Genomic DNA, 21,807 nt, shown 5'->3' with positions numbered 1-21,807 from the left:
AGACACCTTCACGAGTGAAGGACGCTTCATCTGTGAAAAGAACATACGTTGGGAAATTGCGATCAACGGCTGTTCTCTGCATGAACCACTGACAAAAAGTAACACGCTTGGGATAGTCCTCTGCTTCCAGTAACTGCACTGTGTGCAAATGAAAAGGATGTAAACGTTCCTCGTGTAGTATCCGCCACACTGACGATTGTGAAACTCCAAACTGGCGAGCAATACCTCGTGTGCTAGAACTTGGCTGTTCTTCGATAGACTGTAGGACAGCTTCCTCGACTGAAACTGTCCGTGTTGATCGGCGCCTGCCTCGATCAACATTAATACCAGCAAAGGATCCAGTTTCGCACAGTTGTCGATGCACACGTGAAAACATTTGATGCTGTGGCACGCGCCGGTTGGGGTAGCGCTCTGCATACATTTGCCTAGCTCTAAGACAGCTTTCTCCTGCGGCACCGTAAGTTAGATGCATATCTGCAAGTTCTTGAAACGTGTACCGGTTCATGTTACTTCTGCAAGTCACCTTGTCGAATGACGACTGGCTGCACACGGCAGACAGCTATGCGCGTTCATGGGAGATGCGGACACACACCGCCCTCTACACCGTCATGCGTTCGTTTGTGCCCATGCTTTCCTATGTGAAATAGTGTTCTTTTCCTATTCCCTACCTCCCCACCAAATATTGATGATGAATTCAGAATCACCCTGTATACAGAAGCAAATCAAATACAAGGGGATTTAAATGTCCGTTAAGCTAGAGCGGGACGCTCCCAGTAGATGGCGCTGCGGAGCGATGAGCGTCCGCAACGCGAAGCATCCTGAATAAAGGGGGAGAACTCAGGGCGGGGAGAGAAAGAAAGGGTACCTCACCCAATCAGGCGGCAGCGTCAATTGGACCGGCAGGCAGTTGAGGCAATGCAGCTGACTCGGCGGTTACGTTGGCACTCGCTGACGGGATGAAGCAATGCAGGTTTCACCGCGTTCTCGACCTGTCTTTATGTTACGATCATTGTATCAGCGGCTCGCGCGGGAGCATTAAGCTGATAAGAACAGAAATTTCTTTATTATCCAAAAAATGTTTACAGTGCTATTTACATTCATTGGCTGCATTTTGCCAATATAAATAATTACATAAAATCCGTTACAGCTTGCAGAAAGGAGAAAACCGACAACGATATATACATAGTAGGGATACAATGGGCCGGACAGGTGCGTACAATTAGAAGGCCAGACGCGAAGACGTAGCTAGAGTCCGCAATAGTCAGAGCGGCCGGAAAGAAACAAGGTGAACGGCCAGTGCAAAAAGTCACACGCGAAAAGTCACGTTGCGAAGTACACACGCGAAAAGTCCTCGCGAAGGCACACGCGAACAGTCACAGTGAAGGCACATGGGTAGGCAAAGTAGGCATGGTCGGGCACAGAAGAACGGCAGAGCCAATACTGCTGAATCCCATCGGCGAGAGACACAAAACCACGCTTCACTGCCAAGCATCCGGGAGATGGATGGGCTGGATGTGGACCTCATCCTCGGGGTTGTACTGGCGGTTCCCCGTTAGGTGCTCAATATAGAGAGACCGAGACCACCGGATGGTGTCGCTCGCGCAGAGCTTCCTGAAGGTCTTGAGGTAGCTTTTGGAGCAGATAGGCTTCAGGAAGTTGTCATTCGAGGGATCCCACCAGCCGAGGGAGCCAACAATGATGGGAACAACTTGAACAGTAGAGAACCTGGAGCTGAAGAGGGAACGTAGTGGCTCGTATTTTTCTAGCTTCTTTTGCCTGGCGGTCGCGAAAGCAGCTAGTTGGTTCTCGAATGGAATCGAGACATTGACAATTGACAGCGTATTCCCCTTGGCGATGACAGCATCCGGCCTGAGAGCCGTGCCCGGAATTTGAGAATTGACAGACAGAACCCGTGCACGGCTCCCCGCCGCCTTGAGGACCCTCTGCAGGACAGCATTGTGGCGGTTCTGGCTGGTCCTGCTGTGGTGAAGGCAACACTGCAACACGTGAGGGAGGGTTTCTGCTTGGTTACATCCCTTCCTGCCCTCGGTGTCGGCTCCGCTGGCCCAGGGCTTGGCTCCATTGAGGGGGACAAGGTTGAGGCGTGCTCGGTGAATAAACCACCAGTCGGCGAACTTTGTATATTCACCGGTGAAGAGGAAGTGTGAGCTGGCCTTGGCTGCTGCGACACACTCCATCACCTTGCCCTGATTTCTCCTCTCCAGCAGTTCTGCGGCCCTCAGCTTCCGGAACTTCTCACGAACGGACTTTAACACCTTGTGCCTAGACGCAGCAGTGATGGAGACATCACCAGAGGAAAGTGTCGGGAATTCATCGTCAAAATTCCAGAGAACTCCCAGTCTCCTCGAAGCCACTCTTGCACTCGTCCAGATATTGGCGTTCCTGTTCTTCGGAAGTCGTCCTCCATACTCCCTGACAGGTATGCTGCCAGCTCCTCCGAAGTGACTTGCCGCTGAAGTCTCCGGCTGACCGTGGTGTAGAGAAGCAAGGGCGGCATCCTTCGAAGTCAGGAGCTTGCATGCAGTATCCAGGAGGTACAGGTCCGCATCCTCGCTGGCAAGCGGCAACGCACAGCAACCCGACGCTCTGCTACCATACAGGAATCCGTTGGCTGCATTCTCCGGGAGGTAGAGAGTTGACTTGATTTCCCTTCGGAGAACAGCATCCACCTTCTTCCAATCTTCCTTCGGGATCTGGCCTGTCCTCATCAGGAACTGCAGAGAAGGGAAGAAAAAGGTCTTTAGAGCATCGAGGCGCTGCCACGGTGCTAGCTTGGAGGTGACGATCTTTATTCCGGCGTCGATGATGGGGTTGACATTCCCATACGGGGGGCAGACGTTGAAACCAAGGGGCTTTCCAAGGAAATCGTGAACCTCACCGTCTTTCAGCGCTGGAACTTGGGTCCCATTGACGGTGAAGTGGGTGGGCCTGGTACCGATGGGGGGGTGCATCCGGACAAGTGAAGCGTGGCACACTTCCTGGCATTGAGCTCCAGGCCAATTCTTGCGATGTCGCGGGAGAACTCATCAAGAGCAGACTGAAGATCCTCCGGCGAAGACGCAATGAGTACAACATCATCAGCAAAAGCCAAGACCTTGTGGTGAACGGCATCCTCTTGTGCACGTCTGAGAGCAGGGTCGATGCACAGGTTGAACAAGAGCCCACTGAGCGGGCAGCCTTGCCTCACCCCAGCATGCGCTTCAATGGGGGCAGTCAACCCACTCTCGGTCATGAAGCTTGAGGAGGTGCCGGAGTAGATGTCACCGAGCAGCGACGAGGTCCTTCCACCGATGCCGGCAGCATGGAGGGCTTGGAGGACGGCACCGTGGGAAACCGCACCAAAAGCATTTGAAACATCCAGCCAAGCCAAGAAGACTTCGCCGCGTTCCCTCCTAGCTTTCCCCATCTTGACCTGGAGCACAAATTTGTGCTCTAGGATCCCATCGTGAGGGGTGAAGCCCTTCTGGGCCGGGGACAGGACACCGTGATTAGTACACCACAGTCCAATTCTCTTCGCAACACACTTCATGAACAATTTATATATGTTGTCGCATAGAGATATGGGTCGCCAATTGGAGAGGACAGACAGGTCCCCTTTCTTTCGGAGCAAAATGGTGCAGGCAGACTTCCACCTAGCAGGGCTCCTATGGAACATCCGGCAGAGGTTAAAGATGGAGACCAGCGCCAGGGCATCAGGATCCGCCGTCTTCCAGTGGTTATACGAGAGCCTGTCAGGACCTGGCGCAGTGTTTTCAGCGGCACGTAGGCATTGCCTGACTTCATACGCCGAGAAGGGAAGTTCAAGGGGATCCTCGCGGTCCGGTACAGCAGGGGGGAAGAAGTCTTGTTGAAAATCCCTTTCCCTCCAGGAATTGGAAAAGAACCCCTCAATCTCTTCTTTCGGGATATGGCAACGTTGGGCTTCGTCTCCGGTGATGACACGAATGGCTCGCCGTCGGTTCCTCCGGTACAACTCCTGAATGGCAGCGGCATCGTCCGAGTGAAAGGGGGTAGGGGGCCTCGGGGCATGAGAAGGAGATCGGGATGGAATTTTAAACTTCTCTTGAACGCAGGCGATGATGTCGTCGACAGTGCGTTGGAAGACTTCGAAATCGGCTGCAGTCAAGTTACCCTGAAGCAGGTCCTGCAGGGCATCATCAAATGGGCTCAGCAGGCTGGGCTCATCGGCATCGCTGACGGGTTGGGTAAGCCCAGCATCGGGCAGGACAAGAGGTACGTCACCAATGGAGGCAGCAACGCCGGAAAGCTGGGGACTGGACGTCTCGCTTTCCTAGGACTCGTCAGGTTGTTCCAGCACCGGACTCTGCAGATTATCGCTGGCGATCGCGTCATCCCGGGGCGCAGGAGCAGGGAGGCTCGCCGAGCCATTCAAATCCCCAGGGCTCTCTGTCAAAACAGGTGGGGGGATGGGCTGTACTGTCGTCTGCACTCTCTGCTGGGCAGCATCCACGGCTCTCGTCCTCCGCGGTCGTCTTCTGCTGGGGAGGCTGGGAATTACAAGCGGGGAACTGGCACGTTTCCTTTCACTCTTCATGTGAGCCATCGTGTGGCACCTGAGTCCATATTTGGTTGTGAACCTGGCAGGGCAGGAATTGCATGGCCAAGGCTTTGACTTGACACTGCGCCTGGTGACGCCGGAAGAAAGGCAGGCATGGAGGGAGGGTTTGTTTCCAATCTGCGTGCCACAGACCATGTACCAGTTGACGCAGGAGTGAACCGGGAGGCCGTGGTCCCTCACTAGATGGCGGACGAGGGTACCCTTGGAGCTAGTCCATTCTTTACCGCTGAAGGTCTTCTCGCAGTCCGTCTCCACGCACGTGATGACCTCCTCCACCGGGAACACTAGATGCAGGACATCACCCTGGCGCAGCGGGCCGTCCGGACAGGCAGGATCACGCAGCACAGGGACGGGGTGGGCAGGACGAAAGGCAGGTTGGGGCTGGAAGTCGGCGTCACCTTCGGACGGGCATGGCGAGCAAGCATCAGCACGAGTGCAGGCCTCCACGGTAGATCCAAGCTGATGCAGCAGCGCAATTTCAGCAGAGGTAGGAACGACGCTCCTATTCGGCTGGCAAGGCGGCGGAGCAAGTGGCCTGGACGATTGGGAATCCGGAACATCAGCAAAGGGAGATGGGTCATGGCAGGACAAGGCGGACTCCAGCACAGCAGGGGGGGTATCCGGCACTAGGACATCGTTCGGAGCATCAACCGCGTCCACAGCATTCACAGGGGTCCCGACGGGGAGAGAACATGGCCCACACTCACCAAGGGGGGAATCACAGTCTGGCGACAAAGCATAAGGCACGTCCGCCACAGGGCGCTCATCATCCACGGGGCTGCACGCATCGAAGTCAATGATCAGGTTATCACTGGAGGACTGCGACCCCAAGGAGGAACGGCGAGAAGGGGTAGCTTCAGGCTGGGGAGACTCAGCGGGACCGGAAACCTGGCGTTCAAGGCATTGAGGATGGCGCTCCTCGCACGGGGGGTCAGCGACGGTGTCCACGGAGTCCTGGGTGATAGGAGGGGACCCTCCCGATGAGCAATCAGCGATTACCCTCCTCCGGAACGGAACATCAGCGAGCTCCGGTCGAACTCGGCCCAAAGCAAACTCACTGACGACGAGCTTCTTCAACCTCCGTGAAGTTTTCGCCTGCTCTCGTCTTCTGCAGCGCATTGAGGAGAACTTGATGGGGGACAGAGCCGAAGGCGTTGGCGAAATCCAGGGACACGAGGCAGGCGTCTTGACCGGATCTGCGGGCTTTCTGGATCTTCTGTTCCAGGACGAAATTGTTTTCGAACGCCCCGTCAAACTGGAGAAATCCTTTCTGAGACGATGAGAGAACCCCATGTTCCTTGATCCATGCGGAGACTCTCCGTGCCAGACATCCGGTTAGGGTCTTGTAGATTGTGTTGGATAGGGCAATCGGTCTCCAGTTTTTCGGGACTTCCAGGTCACCACCTTTGTGAATGAAGATCGTCCTGGATGCCTTCCACTGCTCGGGAATCCTCCTTGCCCGGCGGCAGATGTTGAAAATAACTGCAAGGGTCCGGCCGTCCGGGTCCACGCTACGCCAGTGTGCATAGGTAAGCCTATCTGGCCCAGGAGCTGAGTTCTCCGCCCTGGTGAGCCGGAGCAACACCTCCGCGGGGGTGAAGCTTGAAAAGTCCACGGGGTCGGCGGCCGCAGGCTGGAAGGCAACATCGTTGAGTCGGGCCGTGTCAAATGACCCGTCTTCAGCGAAGGTGTTCACCATGGTGGGGACGGGGATCGAGCATCTCCTGGAATCTTCTCCGAGGATGAGCCTGACTGCACGCCTCCGGTTCCGTCTGTAGAGGCGCTGGATATCCCGGTGATTGCCCGGATTGGGAGGCCTTCTTGCAACGTGATTTCCAGATGGCTCCGGCAGCTTCACGTGGCGTTGCACGAAGGCAGTGCAACTCCAGTAGGGTGCAGAAGGGTTCCCAGCTGTCGTCACCGTAGGCGGTTAATAGGTCTTGGAATCGCTGCGTGAAGGTGGCAGAGGGGGATTCATGAACGTTCTCCAGCACGGTGGGGACCACTGCCACCGTCGTCTCGTCGACCTGTGCTTGTGAGGCTTCGATTGAGGCAGTAGGTGATGGAGCCCCGTCGCTCCCGTGGACTGGTGAGGAATTAGCGTCAGGGCTCCCGTTCAGCACAGGCAGTGTTTCCGCATCTTCTTCTATGGAGGCATGAGGTGGGGTGGCTCCTGTTGACGTGGACGGCTGATCCTCTCCACTCGTTCTGATAGTTCGGTTCCTAGTCAGGTGTCGTGCCCGCAAGTGGTTCCGCAACCCTCTCTTCCCTGGGAATGAGGCGCCGCATTCCTCACACCGAAATTGTAGAACCTCCTGGGGGCCTCCATCAGGTTCCTGGTGCGGAGGCACCAGTGCTTTTGTATGTTCTTCTGTCTCAGCTGGAGCTTGCAGACCCTGCACCAGAAGGAGTGGCTTCTAATGTCAATCCTGTGCTCGGCAAGGAGATGGCGTAGCAGAGACTGCTTCACCCCAGTCCAGGTTTCCCCCAGGAATGAACTCCGGCATCCGGCAGTAGGACAGGCGAGAGGGCAGTTGAATGGAAATGTCAAGTTAAGTTCCGTCCCTTCCACGAAACAAGGGGCCGCGTCCACCGGGAGCCTTGGGTAGCTGGACTGACGTCCGGTCGCTGTCTCGCTGGTACCCTGCACAACGCTGCTCTGTCCTTGGGCGGCAGCTGTGATTAAAGGCTGGTCTCGATCCGGGATAGCTGGCACGGCCTCACTGACAGGTCTCTGCGGCTGGCTTCCGGCAGCGACGTTGGCGTAGGTGGGAGTTGCGGTGCCTTGCTCCAGTGGCAACCCGGGCGGGGAGAACTCAGCGTCCGTGGCTGTGTTATCCGACCGGTACGGGATGTCAGGTTCGGCGGCCAGGGGTCTATCCGTCGAGGAGGAGTCGTCACTCTCTCTGTCCGATCCGGGAGGGCTGTTGATGACTTCCGGGGTGCGTGGATCCGAAAGTATTTCTTCTAGCGTCGGCATCGAGGGCTCCGCACTACTTGAAGTACTTCGGAGGGCCTTCTTCTTCTTTCTGCCTGCTCTCGTCCGGCTCCCAACTGGCGAGATGACGGTCTCCACCAAAAGGTGAGTTGTGATTAGGCTGCCTCCGGGTGCGACGAGTGTCCTCGGCTGGGGAGCAGTCCTGGCGACGCACGGGGTGTCGGTCTCCATCCTGTGCAGAGCTGGGTCCAGGTGTCTTTCCATCAGCGGTCGGGGTCGAGGAGGCGAGCAGCGGACGTCAGCGACTCCAATCCGGGTACCGGGAGGTGGCTTCCATGGCGGTGGACGAGGCGGTGACTTCCTTGCAGAGGAGCTACACGGCGAATTCCCTGCGGCTGCGCTCGGGCTGGCATCGGTCAGAGGCGGAGGTCCACTCATCTTGCATCCTCAGGAATGCTATGACACTTTTGGCGAATCAAGCTACTACACTTTGATCTTAGCCAAAAGGCCCTACACTTTGATCACACAATCTCATTGTAGTATTGAATGATTTCTACTCTTTTTACATTGGGAGTGGGCCGAATCCCGCAAGTAGTGCAATAGCGGGCCGACCCGTGGCGAGGGCGGAAAAAATTCCAGACCGCAAGCCTCAGTTCAAAAATTAGTTTAATATCGTACTGTCCAATGGACAGTGTATCAGATATTAACCCTTCGGACGGAACATCTTATTTTTTACTATTGTGAGGAACATCCGTCTCTCAGACGGTCACCTTGGTTTTTCTCATTTTCGATGACTGATTGTTACGCGGTATTGTTTACGGTGAATGAAAACAAATCAACAACGATAAAGAAACTTTTTATTTACAATACTGAAAAACTTTTGTATAGAAAACAGTATAAAATTATCCTATTTTTGGTTGGAAAAAAAAAACAAACTATATCAGTCTTTTACAAATATTAGTCAAACTGACTATTAACACGTTATACCCCAAGCTATAATAATAATAATAATAAAAAAAAAAAACTATTATAATATCCTACCTCAAAATAAAATAACAACAATAAAAGGCGGTACTGTATAGAAGTTCGTCAATCCTTGCCCTTATTCTTTCCATACCAAACCGGTTTCGGGTTTTGCACCTGTTAAACCTCTGATGATGGGCAAAGCCCGAAACCGGTTTGGTATGGAAAGAATGAGGGCAAGGTTTGACGGACTTCTCTACAGTATTTCATCAACCTTGCGGTACGTACAAAGATGATTTTTATTACTTTATTACTATATTTAGACTATTTCAACATCACAGTATGTTATTTAGAAACTATGTATAGGTAACTTATATTCCGAAAAATTACTCTTTCACAGCACATGTATCACATATTTTTTTTGAATGCTCCATACACGTAGGAGTATTACACTTGATGCACTTGTATGCAGTCATTCGGTTCTTCTGGTAAGGGCAAAATCTGCAATTCTTTCTCTTTTCAAGCCGATCTGTGGCAGGAAGCGACAAAGGCTTTTTTTCATCTTTTATCCCTGCGGCTTCAGTGATTATACTCCTTAGGTCTTGAGATAAATTTGAAATCATCAACCTTTTTCTTATAAATTTATTTGCCAATCCCAGAGCTATTTCATTTATACAGGCACTCCTCGAGATTTTTTTAGTATCGTCGAACAAACAGTGCAATGTGTGCACATTGCATGCTGCCACTGCCACTATATGGTAAAATACAGCCAGTGGCCACCGTCTTGTTCGGCGATTTGCGGAATATATGCTACATTTTTGATCTAAAGTATCAACTCCACCTTTTGTATAGTTGTAAAATGAGATCAATTCTGGTTTGTTTGTTTGTATGTCCGTATGTTCAGAGTGATGCATCGTTGAGAGAAGAACAACTGCTTTTGACGGTTTCGGAACGTACGAAAGAAGCATCATATCTTTCGTGTATCCATATAATGAAGAGTTTACCTTTCTAGTCTTTTTGGGAAGAAATTCCGGAGGGATTTGGGGCTTGTTTTTTTTTAGCGTTCCAACCATCGTTATTTTATTTTTTAGTAGCTCAGAGGCTAACTCAATTGATGAGAACCAATTATCGCAAGTGATATTTCGGTTAGTGCCCGAAATGCACTTAGTCAAACGAATTACTGACTGGGTTGGAATCTTCAGGTTTTTTTTTCCTGTTCACTCAGAGTAAATCCGTCGCTCCCTTTACCGGTGTATATATAACAATTATAAAGATATGCCGTATGAGCATCGGTTAGAGTCATTATTTTTATGCCATACTTGGCAGGCTTTAGGGGCATGAACATACGGAACCCACAGCGACCTTTGAAAGGCACAAGAGTCTCGTCCACTGTTTCGTGGGCCCCAAGAGCATAGTTCTTTTGGCAATTATTAACAAATATGTCTAACAACTCCGAAATTGCAGCAGCTTTTTCAACTTTTTCCCTTTCTTTCCTTGTACTTGAATTGTCCAATCTAAGAGCCCGAAAGAGAATGTTGCATCTTTTTTCAGTCAAAAATGCTCGAAAAATTGGTCGCCCCGTAATTGAAGTTGAAAAAAGAGATTGTAATGATTCCCGGGATGACTTGAAAATGCAGCAAAGCAATATGAACCCGAGTAATGCGTTTATTTCGTCCACATCTGTGTTTTTGTATGCCACTGAATCTTGGTGTTTTATCGTGGTACGCATTTCGGTAAGTTTTGAGTTTGTGTGCGTCACTATCAGTTGTAAAATGTCGTTCGTAAAAAAAAGATCCCATAGTTCTTTTGGGGTTGGCTTACCTCCTAGCAATCGAGCAGGACCATCAGGCTTCGAGAGACGAACTTTTATGATATTTCTTTGAATTGGATGATTTGAAGCAACTACAGGTCTTTTTTTCCAAACAATGCATTTTTTTCCATAGTACTCTCCACTTCCTTCTTCTTCATGCGAAACTAGCAGTCCGTCGCTTTCATCTTCATCAATTTCGGAGGACGTCTCATGATCGGATTCCTGCAAGTCATCATTTTTAGGGACGTAAGAATCATCAGAATCAATGTCGGAGTCGGATTCTTGTTCAAGAGCAAGTTGAACAATTCGTTTGGTTCGTGTGGATATGTTTGTTGGAACAGCCATAGTGGATCTTGGAACAATATAAAACAAATTATTTATCATCACAATTACAAAATACAATAATTAAATTAATTTTATTAAACGAGTACAAGTCAAAAGCATTGCTTTCGGAACACCCGTCTGACAAGCGGATGCTAAAAACGTACGTTAAAAGGAACACCCGCCTAACAGACGGATATTCCAACCACCAGTTATAAGGAACATCCGCCTGGAGAACGGGGTAGGTATAAATAAAAACGCTCTTACCTGCTTTGAGTGCAAAGGACGACTAAATTTTCATGCTGAACGTTGAGGGGAAATGATGAAAGAAGCAACCTTGAAACCACCTCTTCCAACTCACACCACAGCGGTAGCTATCGGAAAATTTATGGACAATATCCGTCCAAGAGACGGATGTTCCGTCCGAAGGGTTAAGCTGATAAGAACAGAATTCCTTTATTTGACTTAAAAATGGTACAGGTGAATTTGGAAATGGAAAAATATGTTACAGAGAAATATACATCACAAGGAGTGTCGATGACAATATCAATTTTACAATGCAAGAAGCGGAGTTACAAGGGAGCGTATTAGTGCGCATAGAGACAGTAACGCGAGAACGAACGTCCGTGAGGAAAGTCAGTGAGTTCATTATAAGAGTTCATCTGTGGAAAATCGCACAAGGAGCGGGAGCCCAGTTAGGGTAGCACAGAGTTCAATGAAGACAACCCACGGCATCACTCACGTTGCCAGGCAGAGGGAAACTGAATTTGGCCAGTAATGAGGGAGATGTAAATTGCCCGCGACCACCTGATCACATCACTGACACATAGCGTCCGGAATTTCTTAATAAACTTTCGGGTGGCTATTCGCCGGAGGAAGGCATCGTTAGAAGTGTCCCAAGCCCCAAGCGAGCCAATGACGATGGGTATGACGGCAACATCACGATGGGAAGCTTTGAAGTGATCGACGAGCCTTGATATTTCTCAATCTTCCTTGTCCTGGCGGCTTCAAATGCGGCCTTCCGGTTCTCAAAGGCAATAGTGACATCCAAGATGAAGATAGAGTCACCACGTTTAATCACTGCATCTGGGGGAAGGGGATTGCCCGGGATCACAGTTTCGTTAACCGAGAGAACAGCACACTTGTACCTTGCGGCACGGACGATCCTGTCGAGGACAGCGTTATGTCGTTGCTGCATCAAGTTGCTGAAGCTCCAGCAGTGATTTAGGACATGGGGAAGCGTCTCACGATCTCTTCCGCACTTCCGGCAAAGAGCATTTGCATCCGAAGACCAAGTCTTGGCACCGTTGAGGCGGACCAAGTTAAGCCGTGCACGGTGAATAAACCTCCAGTCGCAAAACTGCGTGTAGTCACCACTGTAGAGGAAATGCGAGCTCGAGGGGGATGCCGCAACACACTCCATGGCTTTGCCTTGGTTTCTGAGGGAGATCAGAGCAGCAGTCCTCTTGTCACGCAGTTTACTTCTCAAAACCTTCAGGAGGGACTTCCGCGTGGTTGGCCGAACCGCCTCCCCTTCGAAGAGGATGAGAGGCTTCCACTGATGAAAAGACCAGGAGATGCCTGAGCGTCTAGACGCAATCCTCGCTCTAGTCCAGCAATTGGAGATGTTGTTGGTTGAAGTTTGGAATTCGTCTTCCATACTGCCGGAGAGGAAGTTTGCCACATCGACTTCGGACACGTCACGCTGAAGGCGCCCTCCAGATGTTTCTTTGAGATGTTGAAGGGCGATGTCACGAACAATCGGGTCCCTGGAGGAGAGCAGCTTCAAGGCGGTATCAGCAAGGTAGAGGTCGGAGTCCTCAGCCAGGATGGGGAGACCGCAGCATCCAGCTTCACGCGAGCCGTAGAGGTAGTTGTTGCTTGCTTCGACTGGAAGGTTCAACGTCTTCTTGATTTCCCTGCGCAGTGCCGAGTCGATCCGCTTCCAATCCTCCTTCCCGAATTGACCGGTCCTCATGTAGAACTGTAGAGCCGGGTAGAAGAAGGTACGTAGAGCGTCAAGGCGCTGCCAGGGGGCGAGCTTGGAGGTCAGAAGCTTCATACCGATTGAAATGGCATCGTTCACGCAAGAGAAGTCCTTACAGAGGTTGTACCCGATAGGTTTTCCTAGGAACCGATGCTGATCTCTATCTCTCAGGAACGGGATGTCATGGTTGCACAGGCGAAACGTGGTCTCTCGAGAACCAACTGGGGCTGCGCCAGAAAGGTGAAGCGTCGCGGACTTCCTGGCATTTAGGGAAAGGCCAATCAGGCCAGTGGCTCATCTAGAACTTCGACAAGGGGGGGGGGGGGGGCTAACTTAAGTCTGTTAAAAAAAAATCCAGTAAAATATCGTTCAGCATCCTTTTCACGAGAATGTTACGACATTTGTTATTTAAAATAAGCATATGTTTATTTTTAACTTGTAAAACATGAAATACACTAAAAAATTGTCAAAAGAGTCTATTTTTTAAAATGATTATGAAACAATTTTTCAAAAACACAGTCGGCACATTAGTTGTAAGAAAATAAAATGATTTAATTTGTTACTCTAGTTTAACCTCTTAACTGCGTAGCCCGAGCTGAGCTCGGGGTGAGGTTTATGTACCTTTAACTGTGTAGCCCGAGCCCCTTGAGTAGGGGCAGTGGACTTTCCTGCAGTACTCGAAGCAACTAACCGCGGGTGTCTTAAGATAAATTCCGAAAAAAGGAGCAACCGCGAGTAGGTGGAGATTCAGTTGTCGATCTAATTTATTTCCGCTCACTGGACAGGCGCACTAGTTCGAGAGCTATGAGTAAGTTCATCCTAACGCTGCTTGAAATGGATGTGTACTCAGAAATTGTATTTTTAGATTGAAATTAGGTACTAAAAATGAATATTCTCGCAAAATGCTGAAAATGAAGTTTTCATTATAATTAATTATCAAATACAAAAAAATCTGAATTAGAAATCTTAGTCTGAAATAAATATAAAAGTATAACTAGCGTCCCAGCATAAAATCTTTATTAAACTGTTCAAATATAAATAACCTGTCAATTATACTTTTTCAAAAATATCATAAATTTAATCTCTCTTATAAAATGAAAGTTCATGGCACTAGCGTCCCTAAGAACTCTAAGTGACACTATTGTCCGATGGAATATGAACTTAATCTAATAATGTGGGTTATTTCATGTATCTCTTATTTTTTATTATTAATTCTTTTCGATTTTTTGCGTTAAATCCGGAATTGAGAGGAAAATTTTCTTGTCACACAACACAGTTCCGTAAAATTAAATTTTTAATATTTGCAAAAAAGATCATGCTTACAAGTGGTTTTAAAATAATGAAATAAAAGCACCATTTTGGTTTTAAAAAAATGCAAAGTCCCCCCCCCCCCAAAAAAAAAATGCTGTCATCTGTTTTGGAGTTACAAGCCCGTTTTTCAAAGCAAAAAGATACAAGCTTATTGGTATAAAATGCATACTTTTCCATTAATTAAATTATTTTTTATGAAGTATGTAATACCATCACGAAACTCTTATGCTTTATCAACTCTTGAAGAGAAAGTATGAAAGGTTTTTAGAGCAAATTCAATGTGTTCAGAGTACTCCCCTAAACATTCGAGGTAATCTACAATACTTATCACTTAAAATTAATCCTGAACTTGGACTGATATTTGCAATTCAAGTCTTCTGAAATATATTTATTTACGAACTCTTACGACAAACCCCTCTCAAGATAAAATTCTAACTTGTTATACCGATATCTGTTTTGCGCTTTTCTTTTCTCTACAGAATGCCTTTCCGTCAAGATCTTAATAAATTTCCTAGTATGAAATAAATAAATATCTGAACTAAAAAGTAAATGGGGAAAAAATCAACAACTTTGGAAACAGCACAAGTTTACCAAAAACTCCAGTTACATGTTTCGGGAAAGGAGGGGGGGGGGGGGGGGGGGCAAGGAAGACCTTTTTCATAGAAAATTTTTTTAAACTTAAATATGGACTTTATTGGACGTTCTGATTACCTTATAACATTCAAAGCTCACATCTTCTTATATTACAAGTTTCTCATTGCAATCCTCCTCTTCACTGCAATACCCTTCTATCTGCACCTTCTTTTTTTTTTTTTTTTTTTTTTTTTGCAAATTAGTGCTGTTTTAACGATGTTAAACTTATTAATCAATTAGTGCTTCAAGTTTTTATTTAAAAATATAAAAATATTACATATTGCACCTTTTATGCAAATGTTTTCAAAGGAAAATATTAATTATTTTAAGATGAAATTGCGAAACGCTTCTCATACACCTGGTAAAGCTCGAACTGAAAAAACTGCAGAGAAACATGATGCATTATTATATATGCAGGGTGTCTCAGTTAAATGTTTCAGAGCTCCAAGGAGGGGTGGAATGCATCCTGACTACTTGAAATTATATCACATTGCGGGGTCGGAAATTCTTTCTCTACCCGAGAAATTCGACATATGCCAGAAGTATTGTGCAAGTTTTGTTGGCAAAAAAAAAGCATTAAATTTAGATTTAAAATAAATATCTAGTACGTTTTTCTCAAATTTTGAGTTGTGTCACTTTCCTTGCAAGAGTGCGAGAGATAAAGATATAATTAGAGAGAACATAAGCAGCTGGTGCACAAAAAAGTTGGAGATACCTAAGGGGAGGGGAGGGGGGTAGGTAGACGGTGCCTGTACAGAGTACAGGTGACTTTTTCTAATATTTAATTTTAACGTTATTATTGATTAACAGACCTTTTCTCAAAATGTCCGGGTCACGACCTTAAATATTGGGACTAATGGTCATATGGTACTTCTTTCAATTCGATGCTACATTTTTTAATTTTTATAAAATAATAGGAATTTTTTCTTTTTGAAAGAAAAGAGGGCAGTTGTCCCCCATACTAGTCGATTATAAATATATGTAAACAGAGAGAGAATCTAGTTGGACGTTTTTATTTTATTACAAAGAGTCAGCTGAATCTAAACCAGACATTATGTTTATGAGACCTAAGGAATAGTATTTCTTCCTCGTCAAAAGTATCATCACTTCACCAGTAAAAACTCGACCTGTCTCTTCGCCTCAAAACATCTTTAATATAAAGTAAATTTCAAGTAAAGTTTATTTTAATATTTTCTGTTAAAGGTAAATGAGGTAATCCTGTATTGCGTTTTTTTTTTCTTTTTTTTTTCAATGTGCTTCAAATCAATATGTGCTAAAAAATTATTTTTCTTTTTTTTCCCTTTAACACATTTAGTTCTCTTCCGGTAATACTTTCCATAAAATTAAAAAAAAAAAAATCTGTTCGGAGTGTCCGAAGATTCGGACATGCAAGGTTCTACTGCATATAGTAAACAATCTAGAATGTAAAATAAAAAATAACAACGTCAAAAAGCACGATTGCAGACTACTGCAGACACGTGTTTCGCCGTTACAAGGAACGCCTTTTTCAACGCAAAAGAAATGAGCTTATGGAGGAAAAGACATCCGAAAGCTCTTTTTTTTTTTTTGCGTTGAAAAAGGCGTTTCCTTGTAACGCCGAAGCACGTGTCTGGAGTAATCTGTAATTTGTGCTTTTTTGACGTTGTGTCACTTCTTATTTTACTTTTTGACACAAAGGTATTCATTTTACTAATCTTGGATGTATTCAAAACGAAGCAATATTCCTACAATTCACGATATATTTTCAATAAATATGAACAAGAAAATTAAATGATGCTTTGATTATACACATAAATTGGATCGATATTAGGAGAAGAATACTTCTTATACGCTCTTTTCGTTATTCCCCTCCCCCTTTTATTCTCCTCCCTTTTAACAAATGTTGCAACCGAATCCAAGCAATTTAGTTTTTATCATGATCAAATTTTCACCGTCACTTGGGACGATGCAAGGGGGGGGGGGGGGTATTTAGCCAAATACCGCCCCCCTATCTCCGCCGAAAGAATACGTACTCCCACGACCCGACAACGATACTTGAGTCGCTAGTCACCATCTTTATTTGTGGGTCCTCCCTCCCCTGCTTGAAGGTTGGGTGGTTTTGATGAAGTTTAGCCATGAAGATGAAAAATTAAGAAACAAGAACAAATTTTAATAGTTTGAAAGAAGAAAGGATAAAAATACAAAAATGTATGCTTTTCCCTTATATATTCACGTATAATATATGTGCATTAGTTTAAACATATACTAACACAACCCAGATCTTTTTCGAGTACTAATTCTAATCACAGAAACTAGATTCTAATGCTCGTTCAAGCACGAATTCCCACGTTGATTCTTCTACAATAGTTCAGGTTTTCTTTTGAAAGGGGATTAATTCTTTGCTCTTGCTTTTGATGGGTGCAATGTCTGACTGATAAGGTGTATACTGGCTGTGCATGCGCACTTCACAGTAGCTACATTGTTGTATCTACAACGAGAAGGCCTTCATTCTTTGTTGAACATTCGATGCATTTAGAACATTTTCTTCTTAGCGAATACTTATATGCTTCATAATGTCAGACGCAGATTATTCGAGCAACGACAGCTCTGATTATAGTATTTATTCTAATGACCAAGAATCTTCTGATGAAGAAAACAGCGCAGATGACAATTTAGCCAAATACCCCCCCCCCCCCCCTATCTCCGCCGAAAGAATACGTACTCCCACGACCCGACAACGATACTTGAGTCGCTAGTCACCATCTTTATTTGTGGGCCCTCCCCTCCCCTGCTTGAAGGTTGGGTGGACCGGTACCAGTAAGGAGGAAAAATTTGCCGGTCCTCAGGGTTTTTTTGCTCGTCCTCGATTTAAAATCTATATAAATAAAACAGTCAATATATATATACGTATGTGTGTGTGTGTATGGCGCCCTATATAAATCCACAGTTTACGTCGGATCTCGAACAATTTGGCAGGAAGGTACTTGAGCAACCAAAAAAGAACGTAAGGGGGTTTTCGAACGCGAAAAAAAAGAAAAACCAAACCGTTTGAATTCTAATAATAAGATCCAAAAATGGCGTTTTTCTATAATATGAGGGCAAAAAAAAAAAAAAAAAAAAATGCTCACAAAAATTAGAATAAAATATCCATGGAAACCACTGATTTTTCTGCATCATTTGTTCCAATGTCCCAAGGTGATTAGAACGTGAGTTACAACTGTTTTTAACTAATTTCAATCTTAAGATGTAGGTAAGCCTTCAATTTGAAATTCGTTGCTGCTTACGGTCATTGTTGAACAATGATTTTATAAAAATTAGTAGCGTGACGAAAATCATTGAGAAGAGAGATCTGTTGCCCTTTTTTTTCTCGAATATGAACAAAAAAATTCTACCTTTTGTTTTGAGGCTTTTTCAATAATTGGGGGATTTAAAAATTTTCTATTTTGGTAACCTTTTCTCGCTTCGTCAGGAAATTTTGAAGATTTTTAATATTATTTAGCCTGATCGTTTGACATAACTTTTATTTTCGAGGTAGACCGATTGAAGCCCAGGTGACGCAGCTATGAAATAAACAAATTAAAAATTCTTTATTCAAAAACAAATAAAGAAATAAATGTCAAAGTCTAATAATATCCTATGTAACGGTTTTTTGCATGAATTTGGTGATTAATTTTCAAAATTGTCTGATTTTTCTCAAATGCTCACTTACTTATGGATAGTTGTTACAACAATTAGCTATCTACAACCTTTGCTATAAAATGTTTTGCAATAAATCTCTAATATGTAGTAAAAAAAAAAAAAAAAAAAACTCGACTACCCACTAACTTTTTCCACAACAATCCGCAAGTCAAAAATTTCCCTTTTTTTTTTGAGAAAAAAAAAAATAAATAAAATAAAAAGAAAAGGAGAAAAAAAAGGGAGGGGAGATTCTCCTGTCAGATTAGATTTTTACCAGATTTTTCAGGTTCTGCGAGTCATTTTCTTTTTTTTTTTTTTTTCATATAAAAAAATAATAATAAATAAGGCAAGAAAAAAAACTGACCGGTCTGGGAGTTCTTTTAAAAAGATGTTGCCGGCCCGCGGGTCAAAAAAGGTTGAAAGAAAAATCAATTTAGTGCTTAGGTATTATAGCAGTCACTGGCGTAATCAGAATTACCATCTGGGAACTGGGCCGTAGCCTACGGCTCCTGCCTTTGAAATGCTCCCAAGTGACTAAGATTTTGATTTAGCCAATGGCTATATCCAGTGGCGCACATGACAACCCCGCGGGGGGGGGGCGCAAGAAGTATGAGGGCGTACGTTCAGAAAAATAAGCACTATGTTGAAATTTAAATCTTGCGGGGGGGGGGAGAGCATCAAAGTCTATCTACGCCCCTCTCCCCATATTTTAGTCGGATCCTGCATTTGATTTTGATTTCAGCTACCGTTGAGGTAAACCTAACCTGACAGCGTCGTGATGTTATCATTAGGATCTGCTCAGCCTTCAAAATGCTGCCAGGTTAGGTTTGCCCCATCTACAGTTACATTTTGTAAGCAAACTCTTCTTCAATTGTAAGTTTGTAGACGTCGGTTCCGAATGACAATATAACATATACGAAGCATTCAAGTTTATCGTTTAAAAAAAAATACAATAGCTATTGAATTTTTTGCCGACTTGAAATTATTAATATAGAACAGGATAAATTATAAATGTTTCAGTCTGAATTTCATTGCTAGAAAACATTGGTTTTAAGTTGGTTGGAACCAAGGAAACAGTAGCACACCCAAGTAAATGGGTGTGACTCAAGCCATACGTAATGAAAGTTAATGCCCCAGCTTTTGGCTACTATATTAAAATTTATGCAGCAAAACTACAAACCGTTAGTTTGTAAAAAAAATAACATTGCTTATCATAGTATAATCATGTAGCAAATACTAAGCTTCACAGTTTTAATAAGCAATCTAATTATCCATAGAATATAAAGAACTTCATGTTAAAGTTTGTTGTAAGGAAAGCATCAATTTTTGTTTTTTTTTTTTTTTGGTTTTTTTTTTTTTAAATCTTATTTTTTCAATTTTTAAATTAAATTGATTTAATTGCGCAGTTTTAAAAGTTGAACAGCAAATTTCAATAACTAAACTAGTTTGATTAGCATTTACAAAATATATAACGTCTGTCTGAATATAAGTAAATATTTCGGAATTTCGTAGTAAAATGCTTAGAGGTCCTTTGGAAGCTAGGAGAATTTCAAAATGGTTTCCAGAACAAACCTAAGAAAGAGAAAGCCAAAATGAATACATTCCAGCTGTCATCGTCAACCTACCCCTTGCACCTCAGGGACAACGTTCCCTCCCACTCTTTAGAAACCATCGCGCGCTGGATCCCCATAATGGCTAGATTGATCAAGCAGAAGCTCCTTTGTAAAACGAAAGGAGTAGCAACCCAGGAGGTCCCGGAACCAAATGCATTGCTGGGAAGTTAACATTTCTCTTCAAAATGTTTACGCATAAAAGGACCTTTTTTGGCGAAGAAGTTCTCACAGTAAAGAGGTTAAAAAAAAAAAATACTTTAAACATTATTTGACATGATCCCAGTTTTCCAAGCACATTCTCCTCTTCTTACTTTTGCAGAAGAGTTCAATTATTTTGTCGACAGATACATCTCTATCTCTTGCCACATTTGCTAGAGCAAGTCCATTTAACCGTACTTCTCCCATTGTGCTTCTTAAATAGGTTTTTATCCTTTTTAAGGTAGAAAAACTACGTTCAGCTGTTGAAGTCGTTACTGGGATTGTTGCGAAAATTTGGAGAAGAACAGCAATAGATGGGAAAAACGAAGGGTCTAGCTCTTTCAGTGCCCCGATAGCTGTTGTAGGAGGACCGCATATCGGCAGCCATTTATTCCTCCACATCTTGATTTCTGCTAATAGCAAGCTCAAACTTCCTAGTTCATCTGTAAAATTCCTGTATTTGTCTGCAGCAGTTATAATATTTTTGTCAGTATACCTCGACAAGTTCGATGGAATTAGACCTTCGAGGGGAAGCACTCCAAGAAAATCTCTGCTAAATCTGTAATCAATCTCGGAAATGAAGTGATCTATCAGAGGAAGAAAGACTGTTCGTCTGAAATAAATTTCTGGATTTTCTGGAGGTGTACAGTCTCGAGCACTTTTACGCTTTCCTGATCTGGGTATTTCTAACTCCAGATCCAATTCTTCAGCAATTTCAAGGCAGTTTTTGTAAATAGTTTGAAATTCGAGTTCTGCGTTTTGTCTTACACTCCGAAAAGTGTCCAAAACTTGAGACACATTATCTAATGCAGAAGACAAATCCTGCTTCGGGCTTTGCAACTGCTGACTTATCCTCAGTGTCAAACTGAGACAGTACACTGATATTTCGACGCCAACAATAAATTCACTCCTTTTTATTGAAGCATTTAACATGTATGCTTTTGTTGACGCTTCGGAAGAGGCAGTTGTATGTAAACTTTCCAGCACAGTCACAACAGGAACAAGTAGTTCCTTAAATGTTATTAGGCTGTCCTGCCTTTCTACCCACCGTGTAGGGCAAAGTGCTTTCAATCTCTTTTTTTAGTTTCCGAAAAGTCTTGCTTTTCTACAACATCGATTAATGCATTTGTTCTGTGCTCAGAAGTTGAGAGAAACACAGAGACAGTCTCAACTGTTCCCATTACGTTTCTTATAACAGGAATTTGGCAGCTTTTTGTGATGCACAAATTCAGGGAATGGCTGAAACAATGAGTATAAATGGCGAGGGGTTGCTGCTCGGAAATTAGAGCTTGAACGCCCTTAAATGGCCCAGACATGTTGCTTGCTCCATCGTAGCCTTGTCCACAGAGGTATTTGTAAGACAAATTCAGTTTTGTCAGTTCTTCGTCTATTCCGGATTTAATCGATAAACCAGTTGTCGCTTTGAGTTCCACGAATCCAAGGAAATCTTCCCTGGTTGTGAAACTGTCTATGTCGACATATCGCACACAAAATGTAAGCTGCTCCTTCTTACTTTCATCTGTGGTTTCATCACATATTATTGAGAAGTATTTGGCTTTTTGTATAGTACTCGTAATCTCGGAACGGATATAATCGCCAATGCATTCGATTATGTCGTTTTGGATTGTTTTGCTGATATGTGTACTGTTTTTTTCTGCAAGTGGTAAGGTGAGTTTTCAAATCTTCATCACCAGCATCAATTCTAAAAGCCAATAGACTTTTGAAAACACCCTGGTTTCCTCTTAATGCATTTTCTTGCTCTTCCCTGCTGTTCAA

At 44.8% G+C, this 21,807-nt stretch overlaps 2 protein-coding genes and 1 non-coding gene across 3 annotated transcripts; all 3 read right to left on the bottom strand.

Moving 5' to 3' along the window:
• Positions 1 to 1,478: 1,478 nt before the first annotated feature.
• On the bottom strand, positions 1,479 to 2,729 carry LOC129230407 (uncharacterized). Its single transcript, XM_054864805.1, has one exon. It carries the CDS (start codon positions 2,727 to 2,729, stop codon positions 1,479 to 1,481), a length of 1,251 nt encoding a protein of 416 aa, XP_054720780.1.
• Positions 2,730 to 8,106: 5,377 nt separating this feature from the next.
• On the bottom strand, positions 8,107 to 8,289 carry LOC129230766 (U2 spliceosomal RNA). The gene has a single exon (XR_008581172.1). It is a non-coding gene; the product is annotated as a U2 spliceosomal RNA (small nuclear RNA).
• A 3,205-nt stretch (positions 8,290 to 11,494) lies between these two features.
• Positions 11,495 to 20,238, bottom strand: LOC129230406 (uncharacterized protein T26G10.4-like). Its single transcript, XM_054864804.1, has 2 exons — positions 20,145 to 20,238; positions 11,495 to 12,840 (listed from the first exon to the last, which is right to left on the bottom strand). The coding sequence occupies exons 1-2, from the start codon at positions 20,236 to 20,238 to the stop codon at positions 11,495 to 11,497; spliced, it is 1,440 nt and encodes a 479-aa protein (XP_054720779.1).
• Positions 20,239 to 21,807: the final 1,569 nt, after the last annotated feature.

The sequence above is a fragment of the Uloborus diversus genome, chromosome 9 (assembly GCF_026930045.1).
Source record: "Uloborus diversus isolate 005 chromosome 9, Udiv.v.3.1, whole genome shotgun sequence".
NCBI classification, from domain to species: domain Eukaryota; kingdom Metazoa; phylum Arthropoda; class Arachnida; order Araneae; family Uloboridae; genus Uloborus; species Uloborus diversus.
The sequence above is the reverse complement of the archived record's forward strand: the minus strand, read 5'-3'. Positions and strand labels throughout refer to the sequence as shown.

Excerpts from the sequence above, each read along its gene's own strand:
- LOC129230407 (XM_054864805.1), bottom strand. The coding sequence starts at position 2,729 with ATGAGGACAGGCCAGATCCCGAAGGAAGATTGGAAGAAGGTGGATGCT.
- LOC129230406 (XM_054864804.1), bottom strand. The coding sequence starts at position 20,238 with ATGGGAGAAGTACGGTTAAATGGACTTGCTCTAGCAAATGTGGCAAGA. Across the intron at positions 12,841-20,144 it reads AATTGAACTCTTCTGCAAAA|TTGGTTCTCGAGAGACCACG; the intron begins GTAAGAAGAGGA and ends GCGCAGCCCCAG.